Source organism: Callospermophilus lateralis, chromosome 5, assembly GCF_048772815.1.
Source record: "Callospermophilus lateralis isolate mCalLat2 chromosome 5, mCalLat2.hap1, whole genome shotgun sequence".
NCBI classification, from domain to species: domain Eukaryota; kingdom Metazoa; phylum Chordata; class Mammalia; order Rodentia; family Sciuridae; genus Callospermophilus; species Callospermophilus lateralis.
Genome location: NC_135309.1, coordinates 73,907,087 through 73,928,322, shown reverse-complemented (window position 1 = coordinate 73,928,322; position 21,236 = coordinate 73,907,087). Strand labels below are relative to the sequence as shown.

The window sequence follows — 21,236 nt, the reverse complement described above, 5'->3', positions numbered from 1 at the left end:
GTTGCAGACAAATGGCTTATGCCACTAGTTAATGTTTTTGGTGTAAATGAGCTGTTTCTTAGAGCTCCTTGAATAGTCAGGGGCAGTGGCATGGTTGGAAGAATCAGGCTAGATTGCATCTTCACATCCTGTGATTGCTTTAGTCATTTCTTATTCCTTTTGCCAATGGCATCATTCTTCTCATCATCTCTAGGTTTCCTTCCTCATCTTCTGAACTGGCTTCATCCTTCTGGTTCCTATTACAGACCATCACATCTTATGCAACATATATTCTGGTTTCTCCTCCAATCACACAAATCTTTAAATTTTTACATCTCATGGAACAAATTCTTCCAAGGAAGGACTCCCTCTTGCAGGAGATCTCATTACTTGCTTAACAACTCTACCTAGATATCCCATTGACAGTTAAGTTTAGAACCAAACTCAACACCTTCCTGTGGAAATCTGTACCTTTTCTTGTATTTGAATTTCTGCACTGAACATTTCCCAACTAGCTGACCAAGTCCCAAACATCACAATTCTCAATACCAATTTCTTAATCTGTTTGGGCTGCTATAACAAAACACCTTAGACTGAGTAATTTATAAATAACAAAAAATTATTGCTCACAATTCTAGAAGCCAGGAAATCTAAGATCAAAGTGCCAACTGATCCAGTGTCTGGTGAGGGCTCTTGGATTCATGGATGACACCTTCTTACTATGTCCTTAAGACAAAAAGAGCAAAGAAGCTCCATCAGGTTCTTTTATAAAGGCACTAATCCCATTCATAAGACAGAGCCTTATCACCTTATCACCTCCCAAAGGCCCTACCTCTTAATACCATCACCTTGGAAGCTGGGTTCCAACATGTGAATTTAGGAGGGACACAAATACTCAGACCATGGTATTATCATTATTCCCCATCTAGAGCTGAGAAACTATGTGTAAGAGAAATAGAGTAACTTAACTATATCATACAACTTAAAAGTGGTGAGGCTGAGATTATAACTAGTCAACTCAAGTCCAAGGGCCATACTCCTAACCACTGTGCAAGCCTGTGCAGCACAGCCTTCCAGATGAGTAAATGAAAGGGGAAGTGGGCAAGGTCACTGGTCTAGGGTTTGAACCACCCATCTTGCAGCTGTTTGGCAGCATGTGACGTCAACCTAGTTTTCTTTATATCATAGGCCCCTCCTGTACCTCAATCTTCCTGGCTACACATTGGGAAAAACAACTGTAGCTAATTTCTATCCCTTCAGACATGGGCTACTGCCAAGAGAGAACATGTACACAGCTATAATAACCAGAACCAGAAATGTTACACAAACCACAGGTGCTAGGTTTGCTAACCTGACACACTGTATCTCAGGGAGTTGTCAATGTCAGTGGCTAAAGGGGTCCAAGGTGAAAGGGGCAACTCCTATGCAATAATGACAGCCAACAGAGGAACTGCAACACAGCAAGTTACAAAGGATTCTGGAGCTGTCAGATGTGAACAAGTGACAGGCATGAAACCTCCAGTCCTTTTTCTAGGCAGGTGGAAAGATGCCAAAAGCTGGCAGCCTAGGCCACTATGTCTGCTGAGTAGCCAGGTAGCCCCAACAGTATCCTGAATATGGGCACTGAGAGAGAACTTGAATCAGGAAGCAAAAGGTGCTACTTTCAAAGGTAGCACCTTCAGTCTTTAGTCTGAAGATCATTTAGCTGACAAGTAATTACAGAAATGTTCCTTTTCTGATCTTCATTCTTACTCCCTCATTAAAATCCACCCAATGTACTATCCAAGAGAGTTGACCATGATGCAAATTCAATTATCCCACCACCTAAACCACAAACAACCCTTTAAAGATATCCCTGTTCCCCAGGTAAATACAAAATGCCTTGCCCTGGTTGACCAGGCCTGCCCCGCCAATCCCCCCCAACCTCATCTTGCAACCTATCTTCTCTCATTCTCTATGCTCCAATAGTTTCAGTTCCTCTTAGAGATCTCCACTCCCACTGAGCCCCTGGAGCCTTTGCAGAGCTGAAACACTCTTCAATCTTATGTCATCTTGCTCAATAAATATTTGCTTGTTCTTCACAATTTAACTCAAACATTACTTCCTCCAGGAAGTCTTGTTGATATCCTCTTGGCCCCAGGACCAAGTCAAATCCCTAACAAATATTCTCATGGTACTTCATTCCTTTATTTTAATACACTTACTATAATTGTAATTTTATTCATGTGCATGATTATAATTTTATTAATGTCTATATTCATCAATGCACTGTAAGAAGGAAAAGACGACTTAGTATTGACTGTATTTCAGGGCCTAGCATAGTATCTGGAATGTAACAGCTGTTCTATATACATTTGTTGATCGGAAGAACAAAGTTTCAGAGAGAAAGGAAATGAAGCTCTGTCCAAATCAAATGGTTCTACTTTGAGAAGCTGTTCTCCCTATGTGACCTTAAGCCAAATTATTCTTTCCCCTTCTCCCTTCCTCTTTCCCAAAATTCTCACAGAAGTTACTTTCTATGTCCAGTCATTCTTCTGGCAGGTGGTAGCCATAGTGACAAGCTGGCCAACTGCCAAAAATAGTTTAAAAAGATATCACCTTGTCTGAGTATGCCAGGCTTCCAAAATAAAAGTCCACAGCAAAGGCCTAGTAAGAAACACAAAACTTACCCAGTAAAGACACAGAGCCAAACAACCAGCCGCCCATGCAAGGAATGAATGATCCCCAAGGTACACATTGCTCCCAAATGACCCACCCAAAGGATAAAGGGGAAGGAGGCCACAGGGGTCTGAGACAGAAGTAGGTGTACTGCTCCCTGAAGAGATTTTAAATCCTCTTTTTTTTACTCCTTGGATAAAGAAGAGATGTACCCAAATATTAAATATCAAAGTCTCCCCTGGTGAGGCAGCTTCAGAGGAGGTCTACAGATCATGGCTCACAGAAACAACATCAGTACCTGAAGAAGTTCACTTAAAGCTCTAATTGAGGCCAAAATTCTCCCCTACAGAAGCAAGAGGACCTTCTCCATGCCCTTCTATTCTTTAGAATAGGCAGTGGAGGCAGGATGAGGAGAAGCAAAAGAATTTACTGAGCATCACATAATGCTGAGCCTAGTGACAGGTACTTTAAAGATAGGTCAGTTAAAAGCAAACAAGAAATGGATGAGCACGTGCACAGGTAGCTGATGCTCAGCTAGGTTAAGCAACTTCTTCAATAGTTATCAAATGGCCAGCCAGTTGTCAAACCCAGGTCTCCCTGAATCCAAAACCTCTTTTCTCCTACCTCTTCTCTCATACAAATGGATGTAACTGACATGAACTATCACTTCCTAGGTACACAAATCACAGTTCACAGAGGGATAAGACTGAATTTCCTAGAAATTCTAAATGAGCCCACAGAAATGAAGTCTCTACCTTTCTCAGAAGTCTTTGGACACTGGTATGATAATCCTGCAGTCTGAGCACCTTGAACTGACAGATGGTGTGCTCCATCATACCATCAGAAAGAAAGCACCTACACGGTAGATAATACCAGCTCCATAGCTCTTTTAGCTATGTAGAGAGGGTAGCACCTCCATACTTGAAATACCAGCATCTATGCAAAGCATAGCACCCATTCATTGTGCTACAGTTCAGGGTTAACCCTTCCCCCTACACTCATTTCAGGATCTGCCTCTTATCAAAAACTATGCCAGATGATTATTATAATGATAACTATTATGCCATTATAATAACATTATTATGCTTTTTTCCTGCACTTGACATCTGTTGGCTGATAGGTTTAACTGGTTCATAAGCAATAATTATACAGTGTTTTCTCCTTTCCAACCAAGCTTCTAGCGTGACTCTTAACACTAAATTCAACTGCAACAAATGCCCGGTCCCAGCAGCAGTAGGATATGTGGTTCATCTGGGCTTACCCACCATGCCTTTGATGATCTCAGTGACAGAAACAGGCTCCACTAGGTCCCTAATTGTTAGCACATTTCCCCACCCTCCCAGGAAGGTGACAGGATTTTGAGGAAACACCAATTAACAAATAATTTATTGTTGAAAACTCCAACAGGGCTGAAGGAGTCATACACAGGTCTCAGTATGCAGAGGTACAAGCAGTACCAAATCACAATGTCACACACCACTGAAAGAGGAGGAGGAAAGGAAAATGTATTTCTCCATTGGGAATTTTCAAATAAATAGTTCCCAGAGAGCCATTCTGCCTTCTTCCCCACACACATCTCTTGGCAAATGCCAGCAAAATTGGCAATAGGCACAGGAACAGGGAACAGAAAGCTATCTTAGGCCCCTATTTTGAAGCTGAGAAATCATCATCCTGGTACAGGGACTCCTTTATACAGAGCCCAGCAGGGGCCAAAATGAAATGTGGAACCCAAAGCACAAGTCAGGACACCTCCAGCCCCTGAATCTACCTGTTCCACTATTTATGACAAACAAGATTGAGAAAGACATGATTCTATTACTGCAGAATATCAATCAATATACCTGAATTACATGTTAGCCCTATTAAAGTAAAAGCAACCCACAGTGAGGCTACATAAAAAAACACGTTATGATAAAACAAACCCTGCCAGGAGACCAGGGCTGCCCTGCTTTGTTCTCTACCCTATAATACACAGGTTTTTTTTGTTGTTGTTGTTGTTGTTGTTGTTTTTAAAGGCAGAGAGGGGGCAGAAGGTTATTTGAATTTAAATTACTAGCAAACACTATAATCTGTGTGCAAGGAGAAAAGGAATATTCAGGAGTGCCAAGCACAGGCTCTTGGGACATGTGTAGCCGAGGCAGTAGTGGCCCTAAGAGCTTTCTCCTTCATCCTCAGCTTGCTGCTCTCATCATTTGGGAGCAGGCAAGCCAGAAGGCAAGGCCCATGCAGCACAAAGAGGCACTGTCCCCTAGGTCTAGGGAGAAGATTGCTCTCTGAGAAGGAAATTAACATGAAGCAGCACAGAATGAACAAGTCCAGTCACCCACAGAAATAACATATCTGAGGATAGGGTTTGAGAGAGGAGTTACTAAAGTCAGAAACCACATCTGTCTCATTCACCACCATATTCCCATGAATAAACAAGACTTGGCTCAGTAAATAACTATAAACTGAATGGAAACCAGAAAGACTCCCTAGCTTGGGATTCACTGATGAGAGCTAGAATCTGTTATCTGGGATAGAAGAAGGACTGTGGTCTATCCAGGCATGGTGACATGCCTATAAACCTAGCAACTTGGGAGGCTGAGGTAGGAGGATTGCAAGTTTGGACCAGTCTTGACAATTTAGCAAGACATTCTCTGAAAAAGTAAAGTGGAAGGGAGTGTGACTTAGTGGTAAAGAACCCCTGGGTTGAATCCCTAATACTACCAAAAAAAAAAAAAAAAAAAAGTTGGGGGGAATCATATTCTGCAAAAAATACATACAGAGGAACCTAGAAAATAAAAATTAGCATCTCCAATACCTAGTTCCCTTACAGAATGACAAGGATATTCTGGTCAGGTTAAAGATACAGCCCTAGAAGGATAATATAGAGAGAAGAGGAAAAGGAAAAAAAGAGACAAACAAGTAGAGCAAAACATTTATTGAGTGCTTACATATATTAGATGTATTATTATCACTATATCTGAAAACCCAGGAGGCAATAGGTATAGAGAGGCTAAATTAGCTTCTGAAGGAAGAAACAGGAACAGAGAGGTTAAATAAGCTTCTGAAATCTCACAGCTAGTACTTAAATTTGAGTGCAGATGATGCTAATACCCAAAACTTTTCCACCATATTTGCCTTGATAAGATGGCTTCCCACCTAGCCTCTTCTGTACAGGACAGAATGTTCTTTCCCATCCACACAATCATCTTGGTAGTCATGGTCCTTAGAGTGAGTTAGTTAACTGGAAGTATGCCTTGATGGGTTCTTATTAATTCTAGTTTCTGAGAAATCTCCTGGAACTTAAATCTGGGTAAACCAGCTGCATTTCCAGGGCTAGAAAACTGCCCACCTGAAGGCCCTGAGTAAGCCAACAGCTAGTATATTTCTCTATAGCTCTCTCTGGCACAGCACAGGTCAGGAGTGGGAAAGGAAAGAATGGAATACAACCTCTACATGCTCAAGTTTTCTTCAGAGATTGAAAAAGAGCCTCCCCAACTCAGAGATGTGTCAGTAATGCACAGACTGCTCCTTAAAGACTTCTAAATTCTGATTCAAGTACACATTGCAAAGGTAAAAAGTCTTAACTTTCTGCCTAGTCTTGAGAAGCAAATGAGCCTTCACTCCATGGTGCCACTGCTTCCCTGAAGTTTTCAGAGACCTTCTATACCCTTGACCTCAGGGACAGCAGAGTTATAAAGGGGAGAGTGATTTTCTTTTTTTTTCTTTTTTTTTAATATTTTTTAGTTGTAGATAGACATAATACCTTTATCTTATTTATTTTTATGTGGTGCTAAGGATTGAACCCACTGCCTCACAAATGCCAGGCAAGCACTCTACCACTGAGCCATAATCCCAGCAATTTTCAATGTTATACTCTAAGTAATAGGAATGAGACTCAGCTTGTGCTCCTCTGAGAGGTGAATACCCTGGACAAACTCAGGGAAAACCAAGTAGGACTAAAACACATTGTCTCACAAGGTTGTCTGTATCCTGTAACGAGAACTTTCACCAGTCTAAAAAAAAAAAAAAAAATCTTTTTAAACCTAGGGAAGCTGATAATCCACCCAGGTGCACAACAGCTGCTGGGAAGACCTATGGGAAGGGGCCACCCAGCAAAGGTAGGCTGTGTGTGGTGAAGAGGGTCTCTAAGGAATGCCCTACATGCCAAGCCATATGTTGTCAGGATATTAATCCAAACCCATCTTGCACACTTTACAATGTTTACTCTCTGGGACATAGAGCATTAAATTATATCCAAGGACTACATGAGTCCTTCCAATTCTATTCCACACTTACTTCTTTGCTAAAAAGATTTGAAACCTGGAAACAAAGCCCTCTGCCTAATAGCAGCAATAATTCTCAGCAAAGAATAGGAAACCAGATTGTTAATTCAAACTCCCTTAAAAGATATTGCCCAATGGAGCGTTAGCTTTAGCCCATCTAGAAAACAGAGAAACCTATTATTGATCCCTCGGTTTGTTTTTGTTGTTTTTCCAGAGAAGATAGGCCTATGTAATTTAGAGTACCGAAAAGTGGTGGGCTCAACCCAAAAGAGAAAAGAGACAACATCGGAGCTCCATTTCTATTCCCACTAAAACCTCTCTAAAACCCAGAAATTTAAAAAAAAAAAAAAAAAATCAAACAGAAAAGACTACCTTCCTGCCAAAAGAATTAAGAGGAAGGAGCAAGAATATGAGGTAAGGCTACCTTGATTAGTCACAACCCTACCCCGGCTATCTGTATGATCCTAAGAGAGTCATTTAGACTCTTCAACCCTTGATTTATTAATATAAAATAGAGATGTTGTAAGGATAAGATAAAACACTATATTTTATGGGGCTGGGATTATGGCTCAGTGGTAGACCGCTCACCTAGCACACGCAAGGCCCTGGGTTTGATCCTCAGCACCACATAAAAATAAATAAATAAATAAAGGTATTGGGTCCAACTACAACTAAAAAATAAATTTAAAAAAAATACTGTATTTGAAAGCCCTTTGTAAACAGTATAGTTTGAAAACAGTGAAACTGTTTGAATGTATGTTAGGGCTGATAATTATTCCAAAGACCCCTGGCAAGAAACCCTTAGATTCTTCATGGAAATGGAGAGGCAAAGCTGTCACCTCTGAGAAGCAATCTAGTGACTGAGGGAAGGTATTTACAGAGAAACTAACACCTCAGAGGAGTAAAATGAGGACACAGTGAAATCCAAAGAGGAGACCATACACAGATCAGTACAAGTATGTTAAAAAAATAATAATGAGGGCTGGGGACATAGCTCAGTTGGTAGAGTGTTTGCTTTGCATGCACAAGGCCCTGGGTTCAATCCCCAGTACCATAAAAATAATAATAATAATAATCAGGGTGCAGTGGCACACACCTATAATCCCAATGGCTCAGGAGGCTGAGACAATAGAATTGCAAAGTTCAAAGCCAGCCTCAGCAATGGCAAGGCACGAAGCAACTCTGTGAGACCCTGTCTCTAAATAAAATACAGCGTGTGTGAAGCCCTGGGTTCAATCCTCAGAATCAAAATAATAATAATAATCATGGTTCAAATTTGAAAAGGTACATCAGTGAAAAATCAGTCTCCCTCATCCCCCATTTCTTCCCAAACCTCTCACCAGAGAAAGTCTGTTTTCAGTTTCTCATATGTTCTTCCAGAGATACTCTAGCTGGCTAGTTTCTGACTCAGATGGGAATTCCACTGGTGACAATGCTCTCAGACCTGGAAGGTAAGGCCAAGCAAATAAGCACTGCTGGGGGCACTTTGGGACTAAGAAAAGAATAAGAGAGCCAAAGGATAAGATATCACCCTGCAAAAGGTTCTGTGGAGGTACAGACTCCCTTCTAGTTATTATACTGCTATAACCTCTGGCTGGCCACATTTGGATGGTAATTTTATATAATATATTGCCCTTTCAGTTGCATTTGTTCACCCAGAGCTCCGTCTCAGAGATATTAACAGGAATGATCTTTGGAAGCTTATGCTATATCAATCTGACCACCACGTTGCTGTGAGTAACCAGAAACAGTAACAACCACCAAACCTACCTCAGCAGAGACTAGGAAGAAGGATAAAATGCACAGAAATCCTAGGTTCCCCATCTTTCTAGGGACAAAAAGTCACTTTTCACAGACCAGTGAAAAACAAGGGAGAATAGAATGAAGCACAGTCCTTAGATCAAAACTCCCTCAAAAACTTTCAGGTTATATCTCTTTATCTTCCACAAGGAACTCAAATATGTAAAATTCTAGGTTGCAAATGGGTAGTCTATAGGTCTAATCTGGGCCATAAACATGCTTTGGTTATCCCTGAGTATCTCACAAAAATCTAGATTTTTGGCTTCTCTTGTAATAAGAAATTACGAGGCCACTAGAGCCATGTTCACTCAGGACAATGACAGGTGTAGTAACAGATGCCCCCCATGAAGCAACTGAGCACTTAAGTTTGACACAGGTCTACCATTTCCTATTACTTTACACTCTATGTTCACCACTTAGCCCTGAAAACATCTGAGTTAGAGACCCACAGGCCAGTGAGTGACAGAGGAGGCTGAAAAACTGGCAGGTACATAAGCTAACCAAATAGCAGGACTCTTGCATTTACAAGCACTTACCAAACACCCTCTCCATGCCAAGAACTGTGCCAGGGAATGGGTACCCAATGAGGTATGCCATCTCTGTCTTCCAAGAACTTCTAATCTAGTTAAGAGCATAAGATATATTCTAAGGCATTCAATTGCTTCCAATATGAAGGGCTCTCATGCTAAATTCACTATGGCTGGGGATCAAGGAATACTTCCATTTCTCATTTTTTCATGAATTTATGGTATCTATATTATACCCTACTTTATGCTAGGGAACCCATAATAAAACATAGCCCATGTCCTTGAGCTGCTCATATAATAGAAGACAACTAACCAGAATACAGTGTGATGAATTCTATAATCAAGGTGTTACTATAGAGACATGGGAGGTATCAAGGTTCACTCAAGAAGGTAGATGTGGCAAAAAGTAGGGTCCAAGATGAGAATCCTGTGGGCAAAAGAACTGGCAGAGACACAAACATGAAGCACGCTTAAGAGGACCACATGTAACAGTTATCAGGAATAAAGGGGACACGTGAGTAACAATACAGAATATAATTAAAGTGGCAGAAAAGGGACATGCTGCTATAGGCTTTGGAACACCAAGATAATCTGACACTTTTAAAATGTATTCAAGCTGAGCACTGGAACAAACCTATAATCCCAGTGACTCGGGAGACTGAGGCAGAAGGATTGCAAGTTTGAGGACAGTCTTAGCAACTGACCTACATCCCCAGCCCTATTTTTTTTTTTTTAAGACAAAGACTCTCAAAATAAAAAGGGCTGGGGATGTAGCTCAGGAACTAGTGGGTACCAAAGAAGTCTTCCAAGCCTAAGAGTATTCAGCACTGAATATAGGAAGACCTGGCAGTTTATATACACTGTCCTAGAGGAATCTGAAGTGGGAAATAGGAAAAAGTGACTACAAACACAGCACAGAAGTAATAAGACCAAGAAATATATTAAAGAGCTTATAAAAAATTAATAAGACAATGGTATTTCTTTGAAAACACTCTAATTCCTACTTTTTACCAAATCAGACTGGCATTCCCACAAAATAATGAACTTCTACATTTTTGTTTCATTCAAAGGAATAAGGTATATGTAAAGACTATAGTTATGGTGCTCAGATTTGTAAAAACTCAGTTTAAGATTAGTGTAATGGGATAGGCTTCAGGGACTTTTTCCCCACCCCCATTCCCACTGCACCAGTTTCTCTTAAAGAGAAAGTCAAATTTCACATAAAACCCATTTCAGTATATGTGTGCTTCCCTGATCTTGCACAAGAACCAGAAATGGGCATACAAATCAGAGGAAATCTGGAACAGAAGTGAAAGTTCCCCTAATGATCCAAGTGTTTTCCAACTGGCTAAAGAACAGAAAAGAGAGACAAGGAGAATTATTCAGTATCAGAGGGTCCCATGCAGGCTCTGAACCAGCCATCCCTGTTCCAATAAAACCCTCATATCAGTCACTATCCAGGAAACAGAGCCTGCTAGCTTACATACCCCTTAGAGAGAACCCAGGCAAGGTAAGAACTGACCCAAGTAGAAGATGACAGGAAAGCTACAATGTTCCATGCTATTCACTACTGATAACAGCAAGCACTTACATTGTGCTAGAGGAAGCACTTTCCACATATATTCTCTCAATTAATTCTTAAGACAGGTACAAAAATAGGTATTCCTGTTCTCTAAATCATGAAATTAAGGCTCAGAGAAAATAAGCCTTATAATCTGAGAGCTAGAAAGTAGTTAGCAAGAGATGAACCCAAGTGAGTTTGGCTCCAAAGTGTTTTTAAACCGGGCTGACATATATTCATTCTTTTTCTTTAGAGATGTATTCAAGGTTTGCTTGAGTCACCAGATAAGATCCACTTGTACATATGGCCCCATTTTTTTTTTTTTACAAAAAAACACAGTTATTTGGCCTGAGTATTATTTCTTTGTTTCTAATGTTTTAAAAGACATCAAATCCCCTGAGGTAAGAGCAAAAAGAAAGACACTTCAGAGTGGTAGAGCACTTGCCTAGCACACATGAGGCACTGGGTTCAATCCCCAACACCACATAAAAATAAATAAAGGTATTGTGTCTATCTACAACTAAAAAAAATTTAAAAAAAAAAGAAAGAAAAATAAAAGAAAGACACTTCAACATAAGTTTTGCATCTTGAAAATAGGAAAGCAGGGCTGCCCTGCCTACCCTGGAGATGCCTCCACGGGAGCCCACCCTGCCACTCCATTACTAGGGATTGAACCCAGAGGTGTTATAACACTGACCTACATCCCCAGCCCTTTTTTTTTTTTTTTTTTTTTTTTTAAGACAAAGACTCACTAAATTGCCCAGGCTAGCCTCAAACATTGTTGCAATCCTCCTATTTCAACCCTGCCAAGTAGCTGGGATTACAAACTTGCACCACTGCATCCAGCATTCCCCTAGTGATTTCTAGCTGCAAAAGCATCTTGTTTCTTTACATCACTTTAAACAATTCTAACAACTTTTACAACCATCTTCTGTGAGCCCCTATCTTGTATCTAACTCTAACAATAAAGTCTCACTAATATGGGTGCCCTTCACTTCTTAGTGACTTAGTTTTGACATCAGTTAAAAAAATAATAATCCGGGCTGGGGATGTGGCTCAAACAGCAGTGCGCTCGCCTGGCATGCGTGCAGCCCAGGTTCGATCCTCAGCACCACATACAAAGATGTTGTGTCCGCCGAAAACTAAAAAAAAAATATTAAAATTCTCTCTCTCTCTCTTTTAAAAAAAAATAATAATAATAATCCATCAAATGCAAAACTGAGGCAGTGAACAACTTATAAGGGTATTCTCCTGACTTTTCACTCAAAAAATTATAAACAGCCATTCCTTGGTGCAGAACCATACCCAGTTCTAATGTTTGGAAGGAATAAAGACTTCTATGATGATCTCTTCCAGCCACAAAGCACCTTGTAGCAGCTGGGCCTGAGGATGGAGACTTCACTTCATAAATACAGTCAAAACCAACTCCCCACGAGTATGAGACTGGGAAGGTAGTAAGCATGAAGTCAACCTTAAATACCTTGCTGAAAAGCTGCGCCTAAAGCTTCCAATACCTACTACCCACTGGACTTGAAGCATGATTGGTCATGCTTTGATTGTCCTACTTTGTTACTTCTATTGGACTAAAGCCTGCTCATTTTCTAGGACTTGGTCAAACAGCTGCTGCCGCCTTGGGAGCCTCACAGAAATTAGAAACATTTAAGCATGAGACTGTCCCCAAAGTTTAAAAGAAAAAAAAAAAATCTGTTTAAAAGTTCACTGGAGGCCAGGTCACAGCACAAGCCTGAAATCCCAGAGGCTTGGGAGGCTGAGGCAGGAGGATCGCAAGTTCAAAGATAGCCTATTAACTTAGCAAGGCCCTAAGCAATTCGATGAAACCCTGTCTCTAAATAAAATATTTTTTTAAAGGCTTGGGATGTGGCTCAGTACCCCCACCTCCAAAATAAAAAACTTAAAAGTTCACTGGAAAGCCAGATACAGTGTTCCATGCCTGTAATCCCAGCAACTCAGAAGGCTGAGACAGGAGGATAGCAGGTTCAAGGACAACCTCAGCAGCCTAGTGAGACTCTTATTTCAAAATAAAAAGGGGGCTGGGAAGGGAAGGGAAGAGGCATGGGGTTAGAAATGATGGTGGAATGTGATGCACATTATTATCCAAAGTACATGTATGAAGACACAAATTGGTGTGAATATACTTTGTACACAACCAGAGATATGAAAAGTTGTGCTCTATATGTGTAATAAGAAATGCAATGCATTTTGCCGTCATATATAAATTTAAAAATTAATTTAAAAAAGAAAAATTTAGAATACTAAAAAAAATAAAAAATAAAATAAAAAGGGCTGAGGATATAACTCAGTGGTAGAGCACCCCTGAGTTCAAACCCCAGGACCCCCACCCCGGAAAAAAAAAATCCACTGGCATCAGTCTTCCTTACCAGAATTTTTTTGTATGCATCTCAGATTCTTCTTCCAGTTTCTATCATTATTTCCCCTCACAAGACAGAAGGGGCAAATTATTTGTGGAGAGAAAAGTGTCTATATGTGGAGATCAGTTCACCGAATGCTGATAGCTCTCTGCCTGTAATGATAATAAGTGGTAATTAAAAGGCATAATCAAGGAACTGGGGTTGTGGCTCAAGTGGTAGAGTGCTTGCCTAGCACATGTGAAGCACTGGATTCGAACCTCAGCACCACATAAAAAAAAAAAAGATATTTTTAAAAAGGCATAATCAAGAACTTCTCAGTCACAATAGGGCCATCAAGCAGCCTCAGAAACATACCCCTCCTTGGGCCTAGGTTTTGGCTCAGTGGTAGAGCACTTGCCTAGCATACACGAGGCACTGAGTTCAATCCCCAGCACCTCAGGAAAAAAAAAAAAAGTACAGTGCCCCTCAGTTCAACTGAGAGCAATTCCAGCCTCTTTGAAGAGTAAAAATCATCTCTCACCCCTCCACTCTCATTTCATTTCTTCTCTGACTCCCTTCACAGATTTAGTGTTTAAAGAATAACTCCAGAAAGAGAAAACTTCTATTTTGAATTATTAGGAACATCAATATGCAAAGCATAAGTGTCACTCTTAATAATACACATAATACACAATAAGACACATACAAATAATCACAAACATCCAAAAGCTAAGTTTACCAGACCTTTTTGGTTTTACCCTGTAGAAAACGTACTCAGTGATTACAAACAACTCAGCAAGTTGGAAAATGGAACAAGCAGAGGAAAACTCACAGCTTTGACACTCCTAAAGGCAAGCAGCTTAATCCTTTCCATGACAACCCTTAGCTACACTAGCCATCTAACAAAAAGACCCAGACAGCAAAGGGTGACAAAGGCACTAGCCCCAAGGTATCTCCACTCTTGAAAACACAGTCATCTCTTCAACATCAGGGATTCTCTTTTGAATTAGTCTCTCCCAACATCTTCCACAGGGTCTGGCACCTACTAGGGCCTCAAGAAAAGTGAGTGAGCTGGGTGTAGTGGCGCATGCCTGTAATCCAGCAGTTTGGAAGGCTGAGGCAAGAGAATCACAGGTTCAAAGCCAGCCTCCTAGCGAAATTTTGTCTCAAAAAATAAAAAAGGGAATGTAACTCAGTGGTTAAGTGCCTGTGTGTTCAATCCCTAGTACCAAAAAAAAAAAAAAAAGAAAGAAAGAAAGAAAGAAAAAAGAAAAGTGAGCGAAGTGGTCAAATATCCTGCTAATGATGCAATTTTACAGGGTGGAAATATAGGAGCACTCATGGAGTGGTACACCATGCAATGGAAAGAACTCTGGAGCCATAGCTAGGTTTAAATTCTGACTGCAGTAAGCTTTTTGTTGTTGTTGTTGTAGTTGAGCACAATATCTTTATTTTATTTATTTTTTTATGTGACGATCGAACCCAGGACCTCGCACATACCGCCGAGCCACAACCCCAGCCCTGCAGCAAGCTTTTTCCCCTTGACAAATCACTTAATGTCACTAAATCTGTTTCTTCATCTATAAAATGAGGAATAATACCAACTGTCATATAAGGTAGGTTAAAAAGTATAGAAAACATTCCTCTGCTTTCACTAGTTTGCTATTTGAAGCACTGAAAAAGCTTACAATGAGAGTTATTTCTAGGTGAAAAAAAGGCCTTGACGATTATGTTAGAGAAATAATAAAGGATATCATAATGAAGATAGTAAAAATTGATTCTTGGTAGAAAAAAATATTAGATATCATAATAGTGAGTGGCCATCAAAAGGGCCACAATACACAAACAAATACACAGCATATCTTTGGTAGTAAAATTTCATGGAGGGATAGGCAATTGCGGGGTGGGGGGGGGTCTGAAAAAATGATAATGAGCAAAAGCTTAAGAAACACTTGATTAGGGGCTGAGGTTATTAGTGATACAGCGTTTGCCCTAGGATGTGTGAGGCACTGGGTTCAATCCTCAGCACCACATACAAATAAACAAATAAAGGCATTATGTCCATTTACAACTAAAAAATTGAAAAAGGAAACACTTGCTTAGATGAGCTCAAAAGGATTGATCCAATAGTACATAGTGATCAAGTTCATTAATTTGTATAATGGTCATGGATAGGATGACCAATTTGTCTCAGTTTTCCCTGGACTTCCCTGGTACAGGCACAGAAAGTCTCACATCTGGGCAATCCCTCTATCCTGGAATTGTTCACCTTTCCCATGGAAAATATCAATGAAGGCATTCCCATTTCACAAATGAGATCACCAAGAAACCTGGTGGATGTCATGAAGGACTCAAAGCACTTCAGCAGCATTCCTGAGATAAGACTGGTATTTTCCAATTGCCCAGATATATGCACAGAGCTCTTTCCCCCGGAACCCCAAGATTTTGGAATAGAATGTTACTTGTCCATTGTCTATGCCACTTCCTTTTTATCACCAAGTCCAAGGGCAATATTAGGAGAATAAGGACAGACACAGCCAGTCAACCAGCAGGATCATATCCTTGTCTATGAGTTTCCTGGTGGAACCCGAAGGAACTACAAGAATGGTACAGAATAGAGGACACAGAAACCAATCCACAAAACTACAACTATCTTATATTCGATAAAGGGGCTAAAAGCATGCAATGGAAGGAGGATAGCATCTTCAACAAATGGTGTTGGGAAAACTGGAAATCCATTTGCAACAAAATGAAACTGAATCCCTTTCTCTCGCCAAGCACAAAAGTTAACTCAAAGTGGATCAAGGAACTTGATATCAAATCAGAGACATGGCGTCTGATAGAAGAAAAAGTTGGCTATGATCTACATACTGTGGGGTCGGGCTCCAAATTCCTCAATAGGACACCCATAGCACAACAGTTAATAACTAGAATCAACAAATGGGACTTACTCAAACTAAAAAGTTTTTTCTCAGCAAAAGAAACAATAAGAGAGGTAAATAGGGAGCCTACGTCCTGGGAACAAATCTTTACTCCTCACACTTCAGACAGAGCCCTAATATCCAGAATATACAAAGAACTAAAAAAATTAGACAATGAGATAACGAATAACCCAATCAACAAATGGGCCAAGGACCTGAACAGAAATTTCTCAGAGGAGGACATACAATCAATCAACAAGTATATGAAAAAATGCTCACCATCTCTAGCAGTCAGAGAAATGCAAATCAAAACCACCCTAAGATACCATCTCACTCCAGTAAGATTGGCAGCCATTAGGAAGTCAAACAGCAACAAGTGCTGGCGAGGATGTGGGGAAAAGGGTACTCTTGTACATTGCTGGTGGGACTGCAAATTGGTGCGGCCAATTTGGAAAGCAGTATGGAGATTTCTTGGAAAGCTCGGAATGGAACCACCATTTGATCCAGCTATTCCCCTACTCGGTCTATTCCCTAAAGACCTAAAAAGAGCACACTATAGGGACACTGCTACATCCATGTTCATAGCAGCACAATTCACAATAGCAAGACTGTGGAACCAACCTAGATGCCCTTCAATAGACGAATGGATAAAAAAAATGTGGCATTTATACACAATGGAGTATTACTCTGCATTAAGAAATGACAAAATCATAGAATTTGGAGGGAAATGGATGGCATTAGAGCAGATTATGCTAAGTGAAGCCAGCCAATCCCTTAAAAACAAATGCCAAATGTCTTCTTTGATATAAGGAGAGTAGCTAAGAACAGAGTAGGGACAAAGAGCATGAGAAGAAGATTAACATTAAACAGGGATGAGAGGTGGGAGGGAAAGGGAGAGAGAAGGGAAATTGCATGTAAATGGAAGGAGACCCTCAGGGGTATACAAAATTACATACAAGAGGAAGTGAGGGGAAAGGAGGAAAAATATAAGGGGGAGAAATGAATTACAGTAGAGGGGGTAGAGAGAGAAGAGGGGAGGGGAGGGGGGAGGGGGGATAGTAGAGGATAGGAAAGGCAGCAGAATACAACAGACACCAGAATGGCAATATGTAAATCAATTGTTGTGCAAATGATGTGATTCTGCAGTCTGTATATGGGGTAAAAATGGGAGCGCATATCCCACTTGAATCAAAGTGTGAAATATGATATATCAAGAACTATGTAATGTTTTGAACAACCTACAATAAAAATTAATTAAAAAAAAAAAAAAAAGACTGGGCTGAACGATGTTCTGTTGCTGCTGGATTCTCCCTATAACCAGGGTAGAAAACTGCATAAATGAGAACCCAGTTATAAACTCCTCACAAGCCAGGAATACTCCATGAGGTCTCCACATGCATCTAAACAGATAGAATCTTTGATAAGGTTTTTGTCCCAAACTCAGTTATTTTTGGTGCTAGAAATCCGGGGTTACCCAAAGTCTCACCTGAATGAGACTATTTGCCTCTTTCCCTACATAGTACTGAAACTCCTGGTAAAAATAAATGAAGAAAAGGGTAGGACATCCTCTCTTTAAACCACATATAATTAAAATATGATGCTCTCTGCTGTACAAGACTAAGGCTTGCAGCTTAATGCCAACTCAGAGAAGGATAAAGTATTCATCCTTACTTAGAAAAGATTAGCTCCACAAGGACAGGTCTCCAAATTGACACCAAATCCAGGAGTTAGAGATGCCTGTGCTACAGAGCATGATCTGGGCACCAGTAGAGGCCCCAGAGAAAAATTCTCAGGAATACATGACCAAAGAGCTAGCATTGTAACAATGTTCCGGATTAGCTCTCCAAAAAGAAAGGCTTACTCCACAAGAGACTGGCAGACAGCCTCTGCAACACAGCTTCACTTAGAAAAAGACAGAAAATGAAGAAAAAGGCAAGAGGCAGGATAAGCAGGTCAGAGTATTAATTTATAAACATGCAAAAGAGAATCCACCTATTTGAGAAAAGGTATAACAACTTCCCTTTAGAGACTGTCACGTTCTTCTGAATTAATAGCAACTCCTTATTCTTTGAGAAGGAAACAAACATTTATTGCATTCCTGTATCCCAAGAGTTTTCATATGTAATGCCCCATTTAACTGTCTTTTTAAGTATTCCCATTTTATGCAGTAGAAAACTGCTGCTAAAGGGTGAAGTAACTTGCTCAAGGTCTTATAGCTACTAAGCGGTAGACTCAGAACTAAAACCCATGTTCACCACACTCCAGAAATCTGTTATGTCCACTTCTAAAAAAAAAAAAATGGTTAATTCATCTGAAGACAAGTCAGGTGACAAGATTGCTTAACCATGTCATTTGGAATTTAAAGCAAAAAATATCTCTGAAAACAATTCCAGAGGTGAGCTACTACTTCGGAAAATGGCCCTATCCCTTAGGTGATCCCTCCTCTAACCCTCACAACCCACATCACTCTAAAGGAGAGCAACATTGGAGGATTAAGTTCTGGTGTATTTGTTATCATAAAATCCATTGTTACTTTTCAGCTTTACTCAGTCTTTTTTCCTGCTGATGAAACACACCAGTACTCAAAGTTGACACCAGAAGAGAAGCAAGTTAACAATTGGCCTTCAGAAAACAGCCGGAAAGAGGTAGAAAACAGATATCAAAGTACCAAGCAATTTTTCATTCATGGTTTGCCATATGTCTAACACATTCCCCATTCCCATCATCTGTAAAATGGGGACAGTCTTTTTTATTGCCAATTTCATCGGTATATGTATTAATTAGCAAATTAAACTCACTAAATATTTGAAAAAAAGTTAAGATAAATCTGGTGTGGCAAAACTATCTTTAAAAATCCAAAGCAAGGGTTGGGGTTGTGGCTCAGTGGTAGAGTGCTCACCTAACATGTTCAATTCTCAGCACCACATATACGTAAATAAATAAATAAATGTCCATCAACAACTTTTTAAAAAATCCTTTTTTAATTTTTTTTTAAAAAGGTCCAAAGATGAGTAGCCTGTAATCTCATCTACTTGGGATGCTGAAGCAAAAGGATCACAATTTCAAAGTCAACCTTCACAACTTTAGTAAGCCCATCTTCAAAAAAAAGTATATGGGACCGTGGGTCTGTGGTAGAATTGCTCTGGATTCCACCCTCTACTCCCTACCAAAAAAAAAAAAAAAAAAACCCAAAGGCCATGTTCTCAAGTGAAACCACAGACCAAGTTCTGACCCATGTTACACAAATATCAATCTTTTTTTAATATTTTTCAGTTGTTGATGGACCTTTATTTTATTTATTTATACGTGATGCTGAGAATCAAACCCAGTGCCAGGCAAGCACTCTACCACTGAGCTATAACCCCAGCCCACAAATATCAATCTTAATATCAGTACACCCTGACTTCCATTAAACTTATCCAGTCCCCAAGTGCAGATAGGCTTCCATGGGAAAAGAAAAAAACTGGGGTTCAGGGAAAGCTAAAAAGACACACAAAACATCTTTCACACTGTCACAACAAACACTGTTACTATCTGTAAACACAGCAGTTTCTTCTCAGCAAATATGGATATATAAGTGTGTGTGTGTGTGTGTGTGTGTATATGTGTATATGTGTGTGACCTTACATGAGATGAGTCATACGTGTGTATATATGTGTGTGTGTGTGTGTATATATATATATATATATATATATATTTTTTTTTTTTTTTTTTTTTTTTTTTTTTAAAGATATCAGTCTTCCAGCTCTTCCAGTGCAAAGGAAGCCCTTCCTGGCTTCTTGGCCTTCTTTCCTGATGCCTGGCCTTTCCCATCCTGACGCTCATTCCAGCAGCTCATCCTCCTGGCTTTTGAAGCAGAGTTTCTCAAAGCAAGGATTCCAGCACCACCTGAATGAGAACCACCTGAGATGGGGACTACAGAAGCCCATGAACCATCTTTTCCAAAGTGCCTTAAGGTAAAACACAGGGATTATGCACAAATTCCCTAGGTGATTTCAAACACACCAAAGTCTGTAACCTCTACGTTAAAGACAGATCTTCCAACTGCCAGGACCAAGGAAATCACGCAATAGGAGAGTAGAAATACTAAGCTGACAAGGCTCAACTTCACAGGGTGAAGACACACAGAGGTCTCTGTCAAAAACCAAAATGTCAATACTTGGAGATCAACACCTAATCCACCCTTTCTTTGGGACAGATGAGTAAAACTGAGACCGGGACAAAGAGGATAGGGATCAAATAAACTAAGATGCAGAGCCAAAAGCCAGACTGGGTCTCCCACTGCCTCATCTCCTGGTGTTGTAGGGGTCACTGGAGACGTTTTTTATGGTAAAGGCAGAGAACGCAGCTAGAATTTCTAGGACCCTTTTGGACATTTCGTTTTGGAAACGCTAGCGGGGAATGTGTTAGGGCCCCCAAACACTATAGGGAAGGAGCCGAGGCCACTGGCGGGAGGAGACCGGGACAGCGTCCTTAGCCCTCCCGCCCAGCTCCAAGGCCGGGCAGCCCTCACCGCCCCTACCTTCGGCTTCCAGCACGGCAGCCGAGGGGCAGACACAAACCCCACAATTCCAGGCGGCCGCAGCGGCAACCAGCTCCCCGTGCGCAAATGCGGCAGCGACCGTCTGAACCCGTGAGCGCGCGGCTTTTACGTCGCTCCCAGCTTCGCCCAATTGTAGCCACCAGGACCGCCGACAGCCGCCTCGCCCCGCTTCCGCAGAATCGCGAGCCCCGCCTCCTCCGTCTTTTGCTAAGGCCCGCCCCCATCGCCTTTCTACGCGGATTCCGGAACTTCTTTTTTTTAATGTCCCTCCGCCAGGATGAGAGAAGTCTTAAAGAGAGACCCACAGGCCTGGTTTTGCTTCCAAGCTAGAAGTTCGAAATTTCTTGATTTCTTAACAGCCTGATTTCCTCTTAGCAGGAGGATCCTCAGAAAGAAACCGGAGGGGGTGGAAGATTAAAATAAATCAAGCTGTTAAGACTCAGTAACCAAAATCGAATGTCAAGCAATAAATAGTCCTTTGGAAATTCATACAGAATAAGACCACCTGTAAATCACCCGCTTCATATAATTGCGTATTGTGTAAATTTTTTAAAACTATCAGTTATTTTAAAAATAAGAGGTCACCTGCAGTTCTAATCCTGCTGTA

The 21,236-nt window shown here is 40.6% G+C and overlaps 1 protein-coding gene and 1 non-coding gene across 7 annotated transcripts in view; one reads left to right on the top strand and one right to left on the bottom strand.

The window, feature by feature from the left end:
• Sil1 (SIL1 nucleotide exchange factor) overlaps positions 1-20,766 on the bottom strand; it is a 262,428-nt gene extending 241,662 nt beyond the window's left edge. For 2 of the 6 annotated variants that reach the window (XM_076855990.1, XM_076855994.1), the window contains exon 1: positions 20,609-20,766. Coding sequence is in view for 2 of the 6 variants with exons in the window: in XM_076855989.1 (XP_076712104.1) it covers positions 13,196-13,215 (20 nt within the window). In the remaining 4 variants the exon portion in view is untranslated. Of the gene's footprint in view, positions 1-609; positions 706-13,195; positions 13,219-20,608 lie in introns of those variants that run through there. The other 4 variants (XM_076855989.1, XM_076855995.1, XM_076855992.1 and 1 more) reach the window with 3 other exon arrangements.
• Trnaa-ugc (transfer RNA alanine (anticodon UGC)) lies at positions 7,894-7,962 on the top strand. The gene has a single exon. It is a non-coding gene; the product is annotated as a tRNA-Ala (tRNA).
• Positions 20,767-21,236: the final 470 nt, after the last annotated feature.